General features: G+C 33.3%; 1 protein-coding gene and 1 long non-coding RNA gene across 4 annotated transcripts in view; both read left to right on the forward strand.

Annotated features, from left to right (window-relative positions):
- Nucleotides 1-19,302, forward strand: part of LOC132755297 (uncharacterized) — a 79,187-nt gene that overhangs the window by 7,341 nt on the left and 52,544 nt on the right. Inside the window, exon 1 of one of the 3 annotated variants that reach the window (XM_060746151.1) lies at nt 16,887-17,076. The exons of 1 other annotated variant lie outside the window; for it this stretch is intronic. In XM_060746151.1, coding sequence (XP_060602134.1) covers nt 17,040-17,076 — 37 coding nt within the window. In that variant the 5' untranslated portion in view covers nt 16,887-17,039. Of the gene's footprint in view, nt 1-16,886; nt 17,077-19,302 lie in introns of those variants that run through there. One more of the 3 variants, XM_060746149.1, reaches the window with a different exon arrangement.
- Nucleotides 247-5,236, forward strand: LOC132755295 (uncharacterized). The gene is made up of 5 exons (XR_009629184.1): nt 247-580; nt 1,053-1,158; nt 1,324-1,434; nt 1,825-1,989; nt 3,788-5,236. It is a non-coding gene; the product is annotated as an uncharacterized LOC132755295 (long non-coding RNA).

The following is a 19,302-nucleotide window of genomic DNA, read 5'->3' on the forward strand; positions in this document are numbered from 1 at the left end:
AGCACTACGGGCCCGTACGGCTAGCCACTTCCTATTGTGAAATGTTTTATAAACTTCCCTCTGAACTGTTTTAATTTCCCCAAAGTCACTGAGAAATTTGAAAAACAAATGATTAAAACGTTGCTAAATTAAATCTTGCAACAATGCAATTTTTAGTAAGACATTACAGAATCCTACCTGTACATTATATAAAAAGACACAGTTTACACTAGGCTGCCAATGCACACAGTCACAGTAGTACTAAATATTCAACGTACATGAGGCAGCTAAAAATAGCTCTATATTAATTTATGCAATGTGTTATTATCATGGTTATGTAAATTACAATCCATGTGAAGTTTTTTTTTGACAAAATATTTGTATACTTTAATGAAATAATTTGTTTCTTTCATTTTCTTACAGCAATGATTGATAGTGTAGGTGGGCCGGTGAGGGTCAACAATTTGTTGTCAACACTAAATATACCAACAATTGGAAATAAAAACATGAAAAGAAATGGAGAGACGTGTTGGAAAATATCATTGAGACAGCACTGGCTTCTATGCCGACAGAATCTGCTGCATAAGATCAAGGAAATGGAGTAAGACACATTTACATTTACAATGATATTTTCGAAATAACATGTACTTGAATTGGAAAGAATTTCAAAAATTATTTTGTAATTATATGTCTATGCAGCTTATCATGGTATAATCTATATATTGCTGGCACACTCGTGGTTTAGGGAACCAAAGAATATTATACAATCCATATATGAGAAAAGAATTTTTAAAACCAATGGCTTTGTTGTTTTTGCATGTTACTCTATATTCATGTACATATTTCTTTTTTCAAAATAACATGAATGTGTAATTGTTTTTTTTAAAAAAAGTATTTATTTCTACATGACAAACTGGGTCCGCCTGGGCTCCTTGCCATTGGTACTTGTTGCTTGGTCATATGGGGGGTTGCGTTCATTTGAACGCCACCTTTCCTTGTTGATCTTGTTTATCATATTTTACCTTCATTGGTTAAGACTAAAATTCATATTAAATACATGCATTCTTTTTAAGGGATGTGCATCATGAAGAACCAATGGTATCAGAACACAACATCATGGAAGATCTTATTGACAAGATCTCGGAGGATGTCCTTTGCCAGATGTTTGCCAGCACTAAAGTGAGTACTGGTAGTTTGTTTTCTGTATTTTGTTTATTTACGAAAGTAAAGGACTATGCAAAACTGACTGGTGTTGTTTAACTGTTTGTGTTATGTCAGTTGCTTCAATATATGAATATCTCTCCATATACTTTTTGTACATATGTATTTTTTTTTTTATTCAAGGTCTATTCATCAGTCAAATGCTACAGTTACAAATGACAGTGAATGGTCAGATTTATACAATTGTGATTAACAATCCTCAACAATACATCAAACAAAAATGCCTATTAAACTGTAAGTTGAAATCTATGAGTTTTTTTTATATATATTTATAATCATGGTGTAGCAATTAAATGATAATACTGTGATATTTTTGTAATGCTATTTGGGGTCGTCTTCAATAGAAACAATTTGATGTATCTTCATGTGATGAATAATCGATATGCAGTCGGAATTATTTCATAAAAGTGATTACTAAAATTGGTCAGGAAAAAGTCGTGCAATTAGCATTAATAATTAACAAAAACTTATTCTAGTAACTGTATGAACATTGTGTTACATTAATTATAAATATGTTATTGTCAATTCATTGGTGTTCAATCTTCAATATTTGTCAATATTACGTTTAAAGATGAATTTTAAAATACAGAAAATATTTTTGAATATATATTTTTACAATTACAGTTCTCACAGACAGTCAAAGGTTGAAAACAAATCAGAAGTGGTCCACATCTTAAAAAACCTCACAGCAGATTAAGACTTTCCCCGAAATTTCCCTGTAAAACCCGCAGTGGTATGTCCAGTGCAGTAGATACTGCTGGCACAAAAGAGGATTTGACAGTTTAACATGTAAGTAAAATAAAGATTATTTTTATCCCCCAACAATGTGGGAGCATATAGCGTGGCACTTGTCAGTCTGTCCAAAATCTTGTTGAACGCAACTCCTCTTAAACCGGATGGCAGATTTTGCTTTAAACTTCCAGGGATTAACAAACTTAATGTGTAGATGGTAGTAAAGGAAGGAATTTTTGCTGCAACTAAATTAAAACAGAATTAATGGCCCTTTGTTGATTTTTAGTTTTCAACTTGTGGCACATGTAGTCCAAAAACTATTTGACCTAGAGTCATAAGATTGACAGAACAGTGGCGTGTGGGGCATCCGTGTTTTATTGACACATTTCAAGTTTTTTCTCAGTCATCATGTCAGTAATGATTTAGAATTTGTCAGAAAAGTATCTGTGTATATTTTAACCACTGTTATTGATGTATAATTGAAAAAGTGAGTTTTGCATACAAGTAAGACAACATTGTTCTTTCAAACAGTGGCATTTAGAAGAAAAATCCTAATGGTTATTTGAATTACCCTGGTTTTAACTTTGAGTTCTGACCTAGCTGTCATGTTCACAGCATGGTTCATTTTGTGTCGCCTCTATGGAGTAGTTGCAACATATAGGGATCATTTCTCCGTCGTCTTGTCTATCTGTCCGTCCGTCACAAAACTTGTCCGGACTACTCCTCATAAACTACTGGTGCAATTTCATCCAAACTTTACAGGAATGATCAGTACCAAGTCTAGTTGTGCATTTTGTCAGCATTTTCCGGTTCAATGATTTTTGTCAGAGTTATGGCCCTTTAATAATTTTTATTTTTAAAGTTTGTCTTGACTACTTCTCTTATACCACTAATGCAATTTCAATGAAACTTTACAGGGTTGATCTGTAGCTTAAGTCCTTTGTGCATATTTCATGAGTTTTCCGGTTGAATGATTTTTGGCCGAGTTATGGCCCTTTGATAAAAAGGTGTTTTTTTCTGTGTGTTGCCAGATACACAAAAAGCTTGTCCTGACTACTCCTCATAAACTACTGGTGCAATTTCATCAAAACTTTACAGGAATGATCAGTACCAAGTCCAGTTGTGCATATTGTCAGCATTTTCCGGTTCAATGATTTTTGTCAGAGGTATGGCCCTTTTTTTAAGTTTGTCCGGACTACATCTCTTATACCACAAATGCAATTTCAATGAAACTTTACAGGATTGATCTGTTGCTCAAGTCCTTGCACATATTGCACAGGTTTTCCGGTTGAATGATATTTTGGCAAGTTTGATGAAAAGGTGTTTTTTTTCTGTGTGTTGCCAGATACATAAAAGCTTGTCCGGACTACTCCTCAAAAACTACTGGTGCAATTTCATCCAAACTTTAAAGGAATGATCAGTACCAAGTCTAGTTGTGCACTGTCTGTCTGTCACAAAACTTGTCCCAACATGAAATTGGCCATCATGAGGCGACACATGTGATCACTGATCGCTCTTGTTTGTTATTTTGGTGTTTTTTTAACATGATACCTTGATTTCTTAACTAAGTTAGATAAACTTATAATATATGAGCCACTTGTCATTTGTAAATAAATCTAGGTTTTGCAATGCAAATACATGTTCATCCCAACAGATCAAAATCAAGCCAGCAATAAATAATAATTGCCTTTGGTGTTTATTTTCTTCATTTGTAGGTGGGCTTTACTAATAGATTACTGCCACTTTACTTCAAAGTGGGGTTTTGGGGTATCATTCACCTTCAGTGATAGTTCTAGTTTTTATCCAGTATAAACATGGTAACATGGAAATGAAAAATAAACCTTGTTTTTTTCAGTGTACTGCACCAATAAACTAAATATGGAGAGAAGCTTAGTCACCAAAGCAGTCAACACCAAAATACACACAATGGCCAGGGCACTGAAACTTGGAAGAGTGAAAGAGTAAAGTAGTGCGTTTTTAGCTAACAAAGTGACATTGCAAGCTTTTGTCTATCTTTCGTCCGTAAACTTGATCTTTAAACAACATCTCATAAATTGCCAAGCCAATTTCATGCAAACCTACGATATTGTCTAGTCAGTTTTTGTTTTGCTTGCAATCGCTATATGACATGACTAAAGACATTTAGTTTTATTCTTAAGTTATTATGTTTATGTTTGTATAAGACCAAAATATATTGTTAAGATTCATTTTTACAAATTTGAAAGCCACTATTGTTCTAGTCAGTTTTTGTTTTGCTTGCAATCATTATATTACATGGCTAAAGACAATTAGTTTTAATCTTTAATAGTTATGTCTATATTTGTATAAGACCCAAAAATATTGTTAAAATTCATTTTTACAATTTTGAAAGCCATTAAAGCTCTAGTTTGTTTTTGTTTTGCTTGAAATTGTTATATGACATGACTAAAGACATTTAGTTTAAATCTTTAGTTATTATGTCTATGAGGGGCATCCGTGGCCGAGTGGTTAAGGTCATTGACTTCAAACCACTTGCCCCTCACCGCTGTGGGTTGGAATCCCGACAGGGACTTTGGAATCTGTCTTGTGAGGAAGCTATCCAGCTAGCTTAACTGAACGTCAGTGGTTCTACTCAGATACCCGTTCGTGCCTGAAATAATGCAAGGAAGGGCACCTGAACGTCACGATATGACCTTTACTGTGTTGATGTGACGTAAAAACCCAAAACAAGCAAACAAAAAATTATGTCTATGAAATTCGTTGTTTGTATAAGACCCAAATATATTGTTGTGATTAATTTTAACAATTTTGAAAGCCATAATTGTTCGTGTCAGATATTGTTTTGCTCACAATCATAATGTTATATGACATATGAGTTTAAATCTGAAGGTATTATGTCCATGAAAATATGTTGTTTTGTTTAAGACCAAAATATATTTTTGAGATTCATTTTTACAATTTTGAAAGCCATTATTGGTCTAGTCTGTTTTTGCATAACACATAACGCTATTGTTAGTATTTATTGTTATTAATAGTGATTTGTCTAAGTGGATGTCGAAGTATGTATGTTAATCCATGCCAGTTCATGTTTGAATGAAACTTTTTGTCCAGATAGAAGATTTCAAACTGTAACTTTTCTGATTTTTATCTTTTACAACAATATTATATTTCCCATTTATGGTGCTAAGAAATACTGCAACATGTGCTGAATAATAGCTATTGTCAAACATTGTTTATATGCTCCCCGAAAAATTTCGGCGGACCATATAGTCATTGGGTTGTCTGTCCGTCTGTCTGTACGTACATACGAACCTGAGTTCGTGTCCAGCCCATAACTTTGTTATTTCAAATTTTGGATTTTAAAAAACTATTTCACACGAAATGCTCACCAATATTAGAAAGACGACCTGTCGCCCGCAAACATTTGGGGGCCCCGCTAACCCCTTGAAAAGGGCCCAAAGGTCACACCATGAACCCCTTTGAACCAAAAATTCATGTCCTGGGCCCATAACTTCGTTATTTTTTGGAAGTTCCCGGAAATTTTAAAGCTATTTAAAAGTAATGATCAAACCATATTGAGGACGATTGTGTCGATGCGCAGCATTTTGGGTTCGTTACCTTTGAAGGTCAAGGTCACAGCATGACCTTAAAACAAAAATGGTTTCCCCGGCCCCATAACTTGGTTATTTGATGTCGGATTTTACAACTATTTTCACAGAAAATGATCACCAATATTTGAGGACGATTTTGTGTCCCGCAACACACCATTTGGGGTCAAATACCTTGAAGGTCAAGGTCGCAACATGACATTGAAGCAAAATCGTGTCCGGCCCATAAATTCGTTAATTGAAGTCGGATTTTACAACTATTTCACCGAAATGATCACCATATTGAGGACGATATGTCACATGCAACATTTGGGTCATTACCTTGAAGGTCTAGGTCACAGCATGACCTTGAAGCAAAAATGTGTATGGCCCATAACGTCGTTATTTAAAGTGGGATTTTACAACTATTTTGGAATTATCACACTTTGAACTTTGTCTGGGACATAACCCTGAAACTTCAAAAGATATACTTTTCTGTATCTAGGATCACCCCGGTTCAACCAGCTCTTGTTTTAATTGATTATTAAGTAATATGAACAATTCATGATAGCATCATAACTAAAGAGTGGAAATTTATGAAAGTCAAATATGTATAGAATCAGTTGCTAATAAAATGTGTGTAAAATTTATCTCTTTTTGGGAATTAATTTCTTTATTTTACAAATTTATCAAATTTCATTTTATTCTACTGATATGTTTGTAATATTTCCTTTATTTTCTATTGAAAAAATGTGTTAAACCAATATGTATTTGTTTTCTTATAATTCAGCTAGTTTTTATTATTCCAATGTTTGAAAAATTGTTCGCCAGAACTTTACCAAAATGTTTGCCAAAATATCGCCATAACATATTTGCTGAAACTGGCAAATATGCAAATGAAGTTTGCCGCAGTGTTACCAAAAGCTTCTGGCGAACATCCGCAAACTTACTATGCAAATGAAGTTTGCTGCAAATTTGCCGCAAACTTTTGGCGAACATCTGCAAACTTTTACCATGCAAATGAGGTTTGCGGTAAATTTGCCGCAAACAGAAGCTACCTCCCCCTATAGTTTGCGGCAAGTTTGCCGCTAACCTCATGAGTTGCGGCAAATTTGCCGCAAACCTCATTTGCATGGTAAATAATTGCTGAAAGCAGTTTGCCGCAAACTCACCGCAATGTTTGCGGCAAATTTGCCGCAATGTTCACCAGAGAGCCCTTTTTTTGGTAAGGGTGATGATAAGTTGACATGTTTGAAGTAGGTACCTTAAGAAGATTTCTTGAGGAACAAAATCAAACTTTAAGGAGAGATGATTCTGGAAAAATAGGTACTCGAGTTAAAAAAATTGTCACTCAGAATGTTGTTGATATTATAGAATATATATTTTAAGTTTGAAGTAAATCCCTAAATACAAAATTAAGAAGTTCAAAGGGAGATATTTCCGGATGTAATGAATCTTATCACATAAGATGTGCTTGATCATAAGGAATATATATTTGACGTTTGAAGTTGATACCTCAGAAATAAATTTACTTCTGAAATCTGGATAAAGACGCAGACACCGTGGTGAGTAGGAAAGCTCTCCATATACTTAAGTATAGTCTAGCTAATATTAAAATATCACTAAACTGGTCATTTTTATTCAAAGTATTGCACTTAAAAAATAATGTCTGTTAAACAGTGTTTTATGCCCCAGCCCCTAATGGACAGGCATACAGTTTTTGTAGCGTCCTTCCGTTAAAATTTTCTTATTATTTATGGATGGATACTACAATAATTTAGTATAAATTTATGTATATTTGGGCTTTGTGTCATGTGCAACATCTAGGTCTGAAGCTCAAAGGTCAAGTCATACTCTGACTCCATGAAATTAATAAAACTTGAAATGTGTCCATAGGACACGGGTGCCCCCACATTCCACTGTTTTGACAATCTTATGACTATAGGTCAAATATTTTTGGGCTACATGTGCCAAAAGTTGGAAACTTAGATTATTATTTTACTAAGTAAATACTGAATAAATCCACAAGCGAACCCCAAGGTGCATAAGTACACATGCTGACCAACATTCTTATAAACTTTCAGGCATACAGGTCAAATACTTTTGAGCTATGTATAAACAAGTTGAAAATTGCAAATTTATACTAAGTCAAGGACAAAACTGAAAAAAAAACACATGCAAAATCCCAGGTGCATAGCTTCACAGTGATGTTGATCATTATTCCTGTAAAGTTGACAAACTCAAGCACTTAAGGAACAAATAACAAAACATAATGGAACGATTTTTTACTAATTCAATGGCGATAACTCTACAAATACTGGATAAATCCACAAGCAAAACCTAAGGTGCACAGCTACACATGCTGACCATCATTCCTGTTAAGTTTCATGACTCGAGGTTAATTACATTTTGAGCTACGCACAACACAAATTGAAAATTGCAAAGTTTCACTAAGTCAAGGGCAATAACTCTGACAAAACATATAAATTCACAAGCGAAACCCAAGGTGCACAACTTCTTATGCTGATCAACATTCCTGTAAAGTTTCGTGACCCTATGTCAAATACTTTTTGAGCTACGTGTAGCACAAGTTGAAAATTGCAAATACTTATTAAGTCAAGGACAACGACTCTACACATACTAAATAAATACACACGAAAATACAGGTGCAAAACAACACATGCTGATAAACATTCCTGTGAAATTTCATGACTCTAGGTCAAATACTTTTTGAGCTACGTGCGACACAAAATGAGAACGGACGGACGGAAGGACGGATGGATGGACGGACAGACGTTCTAACGGGACAGTAATAATGTGGCTACTCTATTGTTCTCTCTTTTGTTATTTTTAGCAACTCAAAAGAAAATCAACAAAGAGAAAGAACAGTTACCTATTGTCCCTCTAGCCACATTATTACTATCCCTTAAGAGCGGATGGACGGACAAGGGTAAATCAAATTTCCCTTCCCCCTAAAGTGGGGGCACAAAAATTTACTCATGTTCGTGTCCGATCAACAATGCTGTCATTGATGGGTGTACTTAAGAATTATTATACATATCAAATGTTTTTTTTTGGCATAATGTTGGCACGCAAAGCGAAAGAATTAGGTTCCTACCTCATAGGTCTAGGTCACACTTGCATATCAAATGGCATGATATGAAATTTTATAATTTTATAAAGGTACTGATCAATGCTCGTGTCTAGTCAACAATTCTGTCATTCCCGGATGTATTTATAACCATTTTACATAAATGTGTTGGACATAATGAATATTTGAGGAGAGCGATGGCCATGTGGTTAAGGTATCTGCATCTCAACCCAGAGATCATGAATTCGAGCCCTACTCGGATCATGACCATGTTTCTTTATATGACAGCAGTACTGGTTGGTTCCAGGAAGCGTTCTCGAAAATTATTAATATAAGTTGCAAGAACTTGTTTCGCAATCGAGCTTAAAAATAAATATATTTAAACCATAATTAAAGTATATCGTGAGCATGAATCAGGTACCTCTAAGGTCAAGGTCACACTACTATTTCAGTCATGATACGAATTATCAAAATTTAAAAAAGGAGGGTTATACAGAGTCAACATACTACATTGATGGCTGTGTCTAGTCTCTTTTATATCATTCATTCACAGATTATTTTTAAATAATTGGGGTAACTGAGAATATCAAGAAAATATTTGTTAATGTTTCTGTAATTTTGAAAAGCCCTTTGTATAGTTACTATGCCTTTGATGCACGTGAAGGTCATGGTTCTTCTACTTGGTCCTGCTAAAGATCTTTCGGGGGCGGAGATATAATAGCAGTAGTGCACCTGGAAGCGCAGTGCATCAGTGTCCGATACAGGTACCAAGGGCAGGCTAATTTTGGGTTTTTGAGATTGCAAAATTGCATTTCGATTGAGGGGGGAGTATTTTGATGGGTTGAAAAAATCATTTCTAGGTACTTTTAGCCGTCTTCATTTTATTAATCAAGTAACATTACTTTTTGAAACACCCTCGTACCAAAGAATGTCTTGATCAATTCCTTTTCTCGCACACAAGTGTCAATAACATTAGGCATACGTTTTTAGAAAATAAAGAAATTTCACCTTTAACGATAAATGCACTGAAAGCAATCATCGCACATTTAAGTTTAACACACCTTTTTCTAAATAAGATATTTGATATGATTAACTTTATATATATATATATATATATATATATATATATATATATATATATATATATATATATATATATATATATATATATATATATATAAAATAAATCATGTGCAATATGAAATGATTTACACATTATAACAGTCATGCGCATGGTTACGCGGGTAGGAAAAAAATCATTTGTATTGATACTTCCTTGTACTGTGTGATTCGTAATTTCACAAATTAGTGTGAATTAACGCCAAGACCTTTGTCCCTTTGATTCTTTTTTCTTGCATATTACATATAAATCATGTTTCGGAAAGAAATTGCGAAAACTGATATAGTCACTTATTACTTTTTTCTTATAGTAACCGATGAATTTACAAACGATGTCCTAAAACGCATTTCCTTCATAAAAAAAAAACGTTTGGAAATGACATAATTGTAAGCACGCATAATACACAGAGAGTTTAAGACAGGTTTCTCTAGCTTATCTAGTTATATAAATCAGCAAATATCTTTATTGTTAATGGTAGATGTGGTAATGACGCATATATTGGTAGAAACACATGCGATAAAGGTAATGGTAGTTTGGCTGATTATTTGCTTATGTCAGGGATATTGTTTCCTTGTATTACATATTTTAATGTTTTGAAATTTGATACAGTTTTATCTGATGTGCATTGTGCATTGAAGTTTTGTTTTGACTTGATCATTATGCGAGATTGTAATGATATGGATGCAATTATCAAATCTAGTGATAATGCTTGTAATAGGGGATTGAGGAGTTCAAATTTAAGTTCGAGTTATAATAAAACTCTGTCTCAAACGTTTTTGATGAGCTTAAAGCTGCATGCCTCCAGATGAGCGAAAATATTTCAATATAATCAAACTTGAGAAAAATGTACTAAGATTTTTGGAAAAGTAAAAATATTCAAGATTCAAGTAATAATTTACATGTTATGTACGATTAATGACTGATTTTTCAGTATTTATAACTATATTTCTACTGCGTTACTAACGCAGTAAGGGCTATTTTTGCATATTTTGTCCTCTTTTTCGAAATTTACGTGGGTTGTAAGTGCCATTGATAATGTGTAAATTGCTTCCTTTTGGTTATTTCACTAAATAATACGTTTAAACACATTTTCAAAATTTTCATGAAAATTAGCATGAATCTGGAGGCGTGCTGCTTTAAAGATGTTTGTGAAAATTGCCATATTGATATAAATGTTGTTAATCATTTGACTTGTAAAGTTTCTGATATTTTAACTTATGTAGCTGAAAGTTGTCTCTTATTAGGAAATCTAAGACAAACACTCAAATTTGGTTTGATAGTGATTGTAAGAAATATGAAGTATAAACACATGTATAGCAGGAACCCTACAGACTGTAGAAAATAAAGACAGTTTTGTAGGTTGTCATAGCAAACAGTATAAAAAAAGAAGTTAAAAAAGTTTAGATTATTTCAAACAAATATTGTTGATAAGATAAAAGGCTTAAAAAATGAAGATCCTAGATCATATTGGAAACAGTTTGAACAAATATGCAGGTGAACGAAAGGAAACTGTTAACAAAGTAACAACTGAGGATTATTTTAGTGAATTGCATGAAGTTGTCATTCAGCATGACATTGATGACTTTGATATAGCTAATGTCTCGTCAAATAACTCTGATTGGATAAATTATATACTGTATAAGCAAAACGTAAAGCTGTTACACTAAAATAATGTGCTGAATGAATATTTGAAAAATGTACATGATAGCATATTTGATATGTTTTGTTATTTGTTTAATATCATTTTAGATTCTTGATTGTTTTCTGAAGTTTGAAGTAAAAGATCTTTTTACCAGTATATAAAAACATGGGTAACATATAAGAGCCAGATAATCATAGGGGAATCACTATATACTAAGTCGTTTGGGAAGCTTTTCACAAATGTACTTAACTCTCGACTCAATAATGTTTAGGATATTAAGAAAGTAAAAGTATTCTTTGTGAAGAAAAAGCTGGCTTTACGAAGTATAGCACCACTGATCATTTATATTTTCTCTGAAAGTTCTGATTAAATCTGTCTAAAAGTAAAAGGTAAAAGGTTATAGTGCTCATTTGTTGATTATAGGAAGGCTTTTGATAACATCAATATAACTGCACTTTGCCACAGATTATTTAGCAATAATGTTGATGATAAATGTATGAAGATTGTTTAGTACATGTATTTACAAGTTTAATTTTGCGTTAACATAATTATTTTAGTCATATGTCAGATTTTTTTACAAGTGATACAAGTATTCATCTGGGTGAAAAGTTATCTCTCATATTGTTTCTTCATTTTCAAACAATTTAAACTATTTTCTGTCACATCATTTTTAGTGTCTGGATCTACTGTCTAACATTGTAAATGATACCCTGAGTGATTCTGGTGTTGAAATGTAGCTTATACCTTTATACCAGCATAGAATGTATCACACATCTGTGGATTTGTTTGGTTCCCGGTAGCTGCACTTGATACTCTTATCACGCATTGGATCTGTTAACAAATCTTGAACAGCACTTTAACACAATGCTGTCTTAACATTAATCGTAAAGTTGAAATAATCAAACCAATTTGATGCTCAATCTTTGAAATCCTTTTTTTAAACAGTTAATTGTAAAATCCAATTTCAAACATTTCATTTATTTTCGTTATTTTTAAAAGGTAAACGCCAAAAAAAATCTATTTTTTGCATCATTGATATTGACCCTTACCTCAATCAAAAAGAATACGATGTTAGTTATCTTCCTACCAAATATGTAATACATCTATCAAGAAATAAAGGTTGTGTGGGGAAAAGTGTAAAAATCTATTTTTGCACTGATGACCTTGACCCAACTGACCCCTACCTCAATCAAAAGGAAGAACACCATGCATCCGCTAGATGCGTTAAATGCATACATATGACATTAACACGCTCCTCTTATCTTAAGTCAATATGATTAAGGTGGTGTATGCACAAATGTTTTTGACGTACGACCTATCTTCATAATGCAATGCACTCGTTCAGGGGCAATAAAAAGGAGAACAAGTACAAATGTTGCTGCAATGCAGCAATTGAGAAGCTCCGCGCAAAAAAATTGGCTCATTACAGATACCTTGCCAAATCATTCCTACGCACAGGTCATGTTATATTCAGATTAGGTACTATTGTAGATTTTTTCCGAATGTTTTGTAAACCATTTTTTGCATAATTATACTTATCTTATGCACTGTCCATAATTAAAAAGAGGGGAATATATATAAAAATGCTTTCACTGATGCCTACCTGGTAAGGAAAGTAATTCCATTGAGTACAAACAAGACTTGTAAATGTTTATTCTGACATTAGGAATGACTTGTTTGTAAAAGCTATAGAAATAGATAGTGGGTTTGAAAACTTAAGTGATGATGAACAGTTAAACTTTATACTCTCCAATCCAAATATTGTTAAGTGTGCGGCAAAATCCTGTTATCAAATTCTTAACATTCGAAATAGATATATGTATCACAACACTTGAGACTCGGTAGATGATTTTAAACATTATAAAATAAATATTGTATATTAAATATAAGATAATATTTGTTTTGACAATACTTGTATATATCTTCAGACTTGCGGTGTCTCCAGATATATAGTAGTAAAATGTCGAAATAAATTAATTCTATACATGGGTAGGATTTTCTTAATAATAGTTACGGGTTTTTTATCACATGATAAGACATGGTTGCTGATCTAGTTCTCATTTCTAATCTTATTAAAATAAGGAAGTTTGGTTTTAGACGGCTGATCATTACTTATGACAGAAATTTAAGTGTTTTACATGTCAGCTTGTTTTTAGATTAAATTTGATTTTGGATAAGCAGCTGTGTCCTATTAATTTTTAACTGCCTAACTATATGGAAAATATTGATGTCTGGTTTATGTGCAGTCATGGTATATGGGTGGAGCAACGAAGTGTCATCATAAGGTTAACACTTCGGTGTTCCACAAATGCTGCTTACTGTATATACATGTATAGTGTTCATTAATTGTATATGCAGTGGAGTTCAATTAATAAGACTACCTTGAATGTTTCAAGATCATGCAAATTTAGGCAATATAAAGAACCAGAGTTTAAGTTATGGAGCTGAAGTGGCTCGCTGGTGGGACCTTTCCGCTGTTGGGGCCATCAAGTGTGTGGTCTTTTTGGTGGAACTTTACTGTATATGTAAACATATAGTCTTAGATAATTCTTTTTAGAATGACCATATTGTAATTGTAATTTTATATGTATCTTCTAATTGTTAAATATGGATGAGACTCAAATAAAATATATAAATATTTATATGTTATGTGACATGACTTTACTGTGTTCTGTTTGTGTCACTACTGTAGTCAGTAACAGAAGATGATAGAAATATCAAAGTCTGTTATAATTGTAACAAATATACAAATAGTAACAAAAGGGACTAATATTATAATATACATGTAGTAATATTACATGCATATTTTTCATGTCAAATTAAAAAAAAATGGTTTCTTTCAATACTGAAAGTAGAACACACTCTGGAATGAAAAAATGGGATGAATTTCAAAAAGACCAAATTCAGGATATTTTTGTTTGTTATACACGCGTTACATGGTGATACAGTATTTATCAATATAATAGAAGACTGTTACCTGAATTTTAGGTAGGTATGAGGAAATTCACTGATATCATATTCGTGCGAGACAAAGATATGAAAGCTATTTGACATTGGTAATATATATATAAAAAACTATTGTTAATTAATTTTTAGGGAGATCAATATATATTTTTTTGTTGAATTGCTTTAAAACCATTCATAAAAAACATTACACTTCATGTTCAAACTGCAGATCAAAGTTTCTGTTGTTGTCATGATATCTATCTATAGCCTATGCTTAAGGTGATTCCGCTTTGTCAGCCATGTTTGTTTTCACTAAAGTCTGTCCAAAGTGAAAGTAGGCCAAAATTCATACATGTATAACAACAAAGCTCTTATTGTAAAATGATGAACCATTTTAAAGTACACTTCCAGGTTTATATTTTAAGGTCAATTATAAACAAAAATAAAAATGATAACAATAAGAATATTTACCTTGAATGTGCTACATTTCTTAAGACCAAAAACATTCTGTTGCAAAGTTTTATGCACATTTCATGAATGGCAAAATCCTTTTTAAAGTCTGTTTTAGTGCCAACAAAAGCTATTTATATTGACCAAGGCAGAGCGTCGTGTTTTGAACACAGCCCCGACATAACCTAGCCTCACTAACAAGCACTCAGAAGGCCTATTATTGTAAAATTCATTGTCTCAATGACATAATAGTTCGAACATATTCATTGCTGCCATTTTTGCTATTACTGCATTCTCTTCCGACAGTTTTTATCACCGAAATATCCCGTGAATCCTATTTAGTCGTCCTTAGGAATTATGGTTAGAGATTCAAAAATACTGCTGATGGTTTCTTAATCTTTTGATTTATAAATACTACAGAGAGGTGATGTCAGATGAATTTGTATGAGCCGGTGAATAAATTATATTCTAGCTGACCAATAGAGAGTCATTATATTACAGCAACCATTGATTTACCAAAGCAACAATTGGCGGTTCCATAGAAGTCAATGACTTCGCGTAGCAATCAGTGGCTCAAAAATCATCCATTGAGTGTGCTTAGCAATCGTTCACTTTCATAGCAACCGGTGACTTCCATAGCAATCATTTTGTATAGCAATAAATCACGCCAATCGCAAAAATAATTTTGATCGCAATCAATGAGTTTCCACTTGTCTTAACAACTTACTGTTTCTATAAAGTATCATTTAGGTACAGAATCGATAAAATCCGAGTCTGCAGTTTTCATGTGATTATGATAAACATTATGCTTCCGAGGGAGGATCATTTTTTCCTGATATTTATACATCAACACATAACAGGTCTCAAGTACCGTGTGGCTGCAGGAAACAGATGCCCTGTACTTCACTTCTGTGTTTATATATATTTTCTGATCCTTCGGGATAATTAATTCCAGCACTTTAATGTGTTAAGAAACAAATGAGTACCGCTGGGCGTGAGGATGGTTGTGCATTTGTATTATCTCCCATGTACAGACTCAATTAAGACGATTTTTGATTTTAATGCTTCCGAGGGATCACTTTTTTATATTTAGTTATCAAAACAGCAGGTGGCATTTGATAGCAGCTTGTCCGATTATTATTGACTACTGTTATGTTTCTGTACTTTCAAAGAGATTCACCACCGACAAAGGCTTCCATTTGCATACATTTTTAAGCTTGAGAGCACTTGAAAGCACTTATATCATATTTGTTGGAAAAGACGGACTATACGATATAAGTATGGCTATTCCAAACTTAAACTTTAAAACTTTAAATTTTTCGTTTTTGTGCCTTTCTCAGACATTCTGAAAGATTCAAAAAAGCAGCGAAAGTGTTTGGACGACTTCGGGTCTTGTCAGGTAGCCGGAAATTTGCAACAAGATCTGCTAACCCACTGACACTTAACGGTGAGATCCGTCCCCAGTTTGATTCGTATCTGTTTACTGTCAATAACTGTACTTTCCTTTAGACTTGAAGGAAGATGGAATGTTTTTAAATTCTTGTTGAAACGATTTAAAAACTAGTTTAATTATTAAGACCGATGCCCCCATTTGCGTTGAAATGTTAAAAGTTTCTTATTTAAGGTTAACATGGGCGGTTCAGTGTACAGACTGAAGTCCCTTGCACGTTTTTGATCAAAACAAATGCTTTGAAATTAACTGCATCCATACGTTTGCCAACACTAAATAAAATACTTTGTCGTACAACTTTTGTCATGCATCATTATTTTATGTACTTAATGTGCTATACACATAATATTATATTTAATTCCGTCGGGCAGTCGACCTTGAGATGCATTTGAAAACGTACAAAACATATTTGAAAACATAATTGCGAAAAAGAAGTCTGTCCCAAAGAAGAACAGATCTAAAGATATTTGAACAAAATCTTACAATATAACGACACTTCGTAATATGATATATCACGCAATTTTAACAGTAAAGATTACAAGATATAAGTCTCTTTATATCGTTTTCTATTAAGGACTAGTTTTTAATATATTAAATTGATCAGGAAGTTATGTATACGATGTAACCAAATGGGGTTCTCAAGACATTTATTATGCAATTTAAAGCATATGAAAAGGAATGATTTCCCCTTCAACAAGCATATTGAAAATAAGTTACTTCTGTCGTGAAGCTTTCTTCATTTTCTGTTTGAAGACTATGGAAATGAAATAAAGGAACGAAGCGTTACAAACAGCATTTTATTGTGTGTTTATTTCTTCAAAATCTTAGGAACGCGCTGAAGAATGTTGCAGCTCGGGGCAACTTTATTACTTTTATTCGGTAAGCATAATTCTAAAAAGTATAAAACCCCCGTTTTAAGAGGAACCGTAGCTTCCGTTAGCCTGCACGAAGCAAACCTCCTCAGACTATTCCTCGGAACATAAAACAACGGACCGGGCTCAGATATGTCAATAAACATATAAAAAACATACAGCTCAATAAAGAGAAACGTTCTGTTTAAGCAAAATGTTCTTTTAGTGAAATAGTACAATGTAGCGAGATATTTAATGTAGCTTTGCTTGGAACCATGTTTAACAATATAATAATAATAGCCATTATATAAATACTTTTTAAGACAATAAATATTTGTTTTATTTACACGTGGATTAAGTAAATTATGGCATCTGAAAACAATGTTTTGTACCGTCATCGGTTACTATTCTACAAATAACCGAAAGTCACACATCGTGCGAGTTGCATCCCACGGGCGTTCGAAATGTAAGTGTTTATGTTTATACACAGGACAGTTTAATGTGCGTTTTGAACCGACGTCGGATTTAAATGATAAGGGTATGGCAGTCGACGTTGGTAAACTTCCGAATGTCGCAAAACCAATATTGACTGTTGAAATGATAATTACAACCATGACGAAGAAGGACTTAGTACCGCGACGATCATTATTACCTAAAATCAGGAAAAAAACAGACAACAGCAAAGCTAATGGGAAGGGCGGGGTATTTTACGTGCTGGTTTAGGACAGCTTCAGGGGCTCGGATGCTGGGTTGAAAAGGAATTTGCAGAAGCGTGTTCGGTTTATATACCAATTCTATTTATAGTGCGCGAACGAGATTGAATGACTTGTTATGAGGAGGAGCCAGATATACATGTCATAGTAAAAATACTGTGACGTATTGAGTAAAAATAAATAGTATAAACTCAAGCGCTTCAACTAAATATTTTTTTTTTTCAACATTAAACTTTAAAGGAACAAATGATAATAAATGCAACATATATGTTTAACTTTTTATTTATGGTTGGCATAAAATTTCCGTCACGACTCGTCATTAAGTGACATAAAGATAAAAGAGTTTGAACATTTTATATAAAATAGAATATTATAAAATAAGTTTTCCTTCGTCCTGTAATTTTATGTTAGGTTTTTCGTCAAAAGGGTCTCGAATAATTGAGAGAACCTTCAGCCAACAGCGGGCTAACATAAACCAAATTAATGACGCAGTCATGACGATTAAATTGGTGTGTTTAATCTGACAACGCGTAACGTAGTATCGTGACCAGACGGGGGTTAATGTGCACCGCCGTACTCATAAAGATCACGGGGTTTAAAGACTTTTTCTGGATATTTAATATAACAATCACTATTTCTAATAACGTATGTATTATTTTGTATGTCACTATTAACACGTTTTCTTGCTTCTTCTACCAAAAAGAACATCAGCCATATGTCTCTAAGACTGACACAAACAAATCTGAGACAAAATTAATTAAGTTCTTGGAATGATGTTGGGCAAACGTAGGAAAAATGATATTTATCCAGGCTTAGTAGAAAGTTTCTTCTTCATCAGTTGTCGCTGACAAAGAAGAATCAATTTTAATCCCGCCGTAATGTTCAAGCAAATATGCAGGTAGCTTTAAATAACAAGATACAAAATTGTAATCTCTTTCACATAGAAAGCAAATGTCGCACACAAACTTCACACACAAGTGCACATGCCACACAGAATGGAACTAATGAAAAATGCCATCTCAACCAACCATGCAAGGCATTGGGTCACCGGAAAACCTATTTTTTACACATATATTCTAGCACTATCGGATTTTTTTCTACATAAACAAAGAAGGCCGGAAGCGTACATTATTCTACAACAGTGCACTTGCCGTTCTTATTATCACCCCCCTGTATACTTTCAAACCGACACATTGACGGCGCCATTTTGTTTGAAAAGTCTGATAAATAAAAAAACAAACATTTTTTGTCGAATTTTATTGTGAAAACTATCTAGAATGAAAGAAAATGGTTTCACTAAGAAAACGAATCCGAACACCAATATCTTAATTTCAGTCGTACAGACGTTTAAATGTTGTTTACGTGACGTCACCATGTAGCGCGAAACAGCACATGCAAAAACAACCAAATCTAAAATGCTGTTTCAATGTGGCTAATGAGTTAAATTTTACATTTATTTCACTATAAATACTTTGTATTTCGCTTGTAAAATTATAGAGTGAATTAAAATAAACCTACAAAGTTTTATCAACGTTTTCAAA

This window comes from Ruditapes philippinarum, unplaced genomic scaffold, assembly GCF_026571515.1.
Source record: "Ruditapes philippinarum isolate M1 unplaced genomic scaffold, ASM2657151v2 ctg1041_1_1_1_1, whole genome shotgun sequence".
Classification (NCBI taxonomy): domain Eukaryota; kingdom Metazoa; phylum Mollusca; class Bivalvia; order Venerida; family Veneridae; genus Ruditapes; species Ruditapes philippinarum.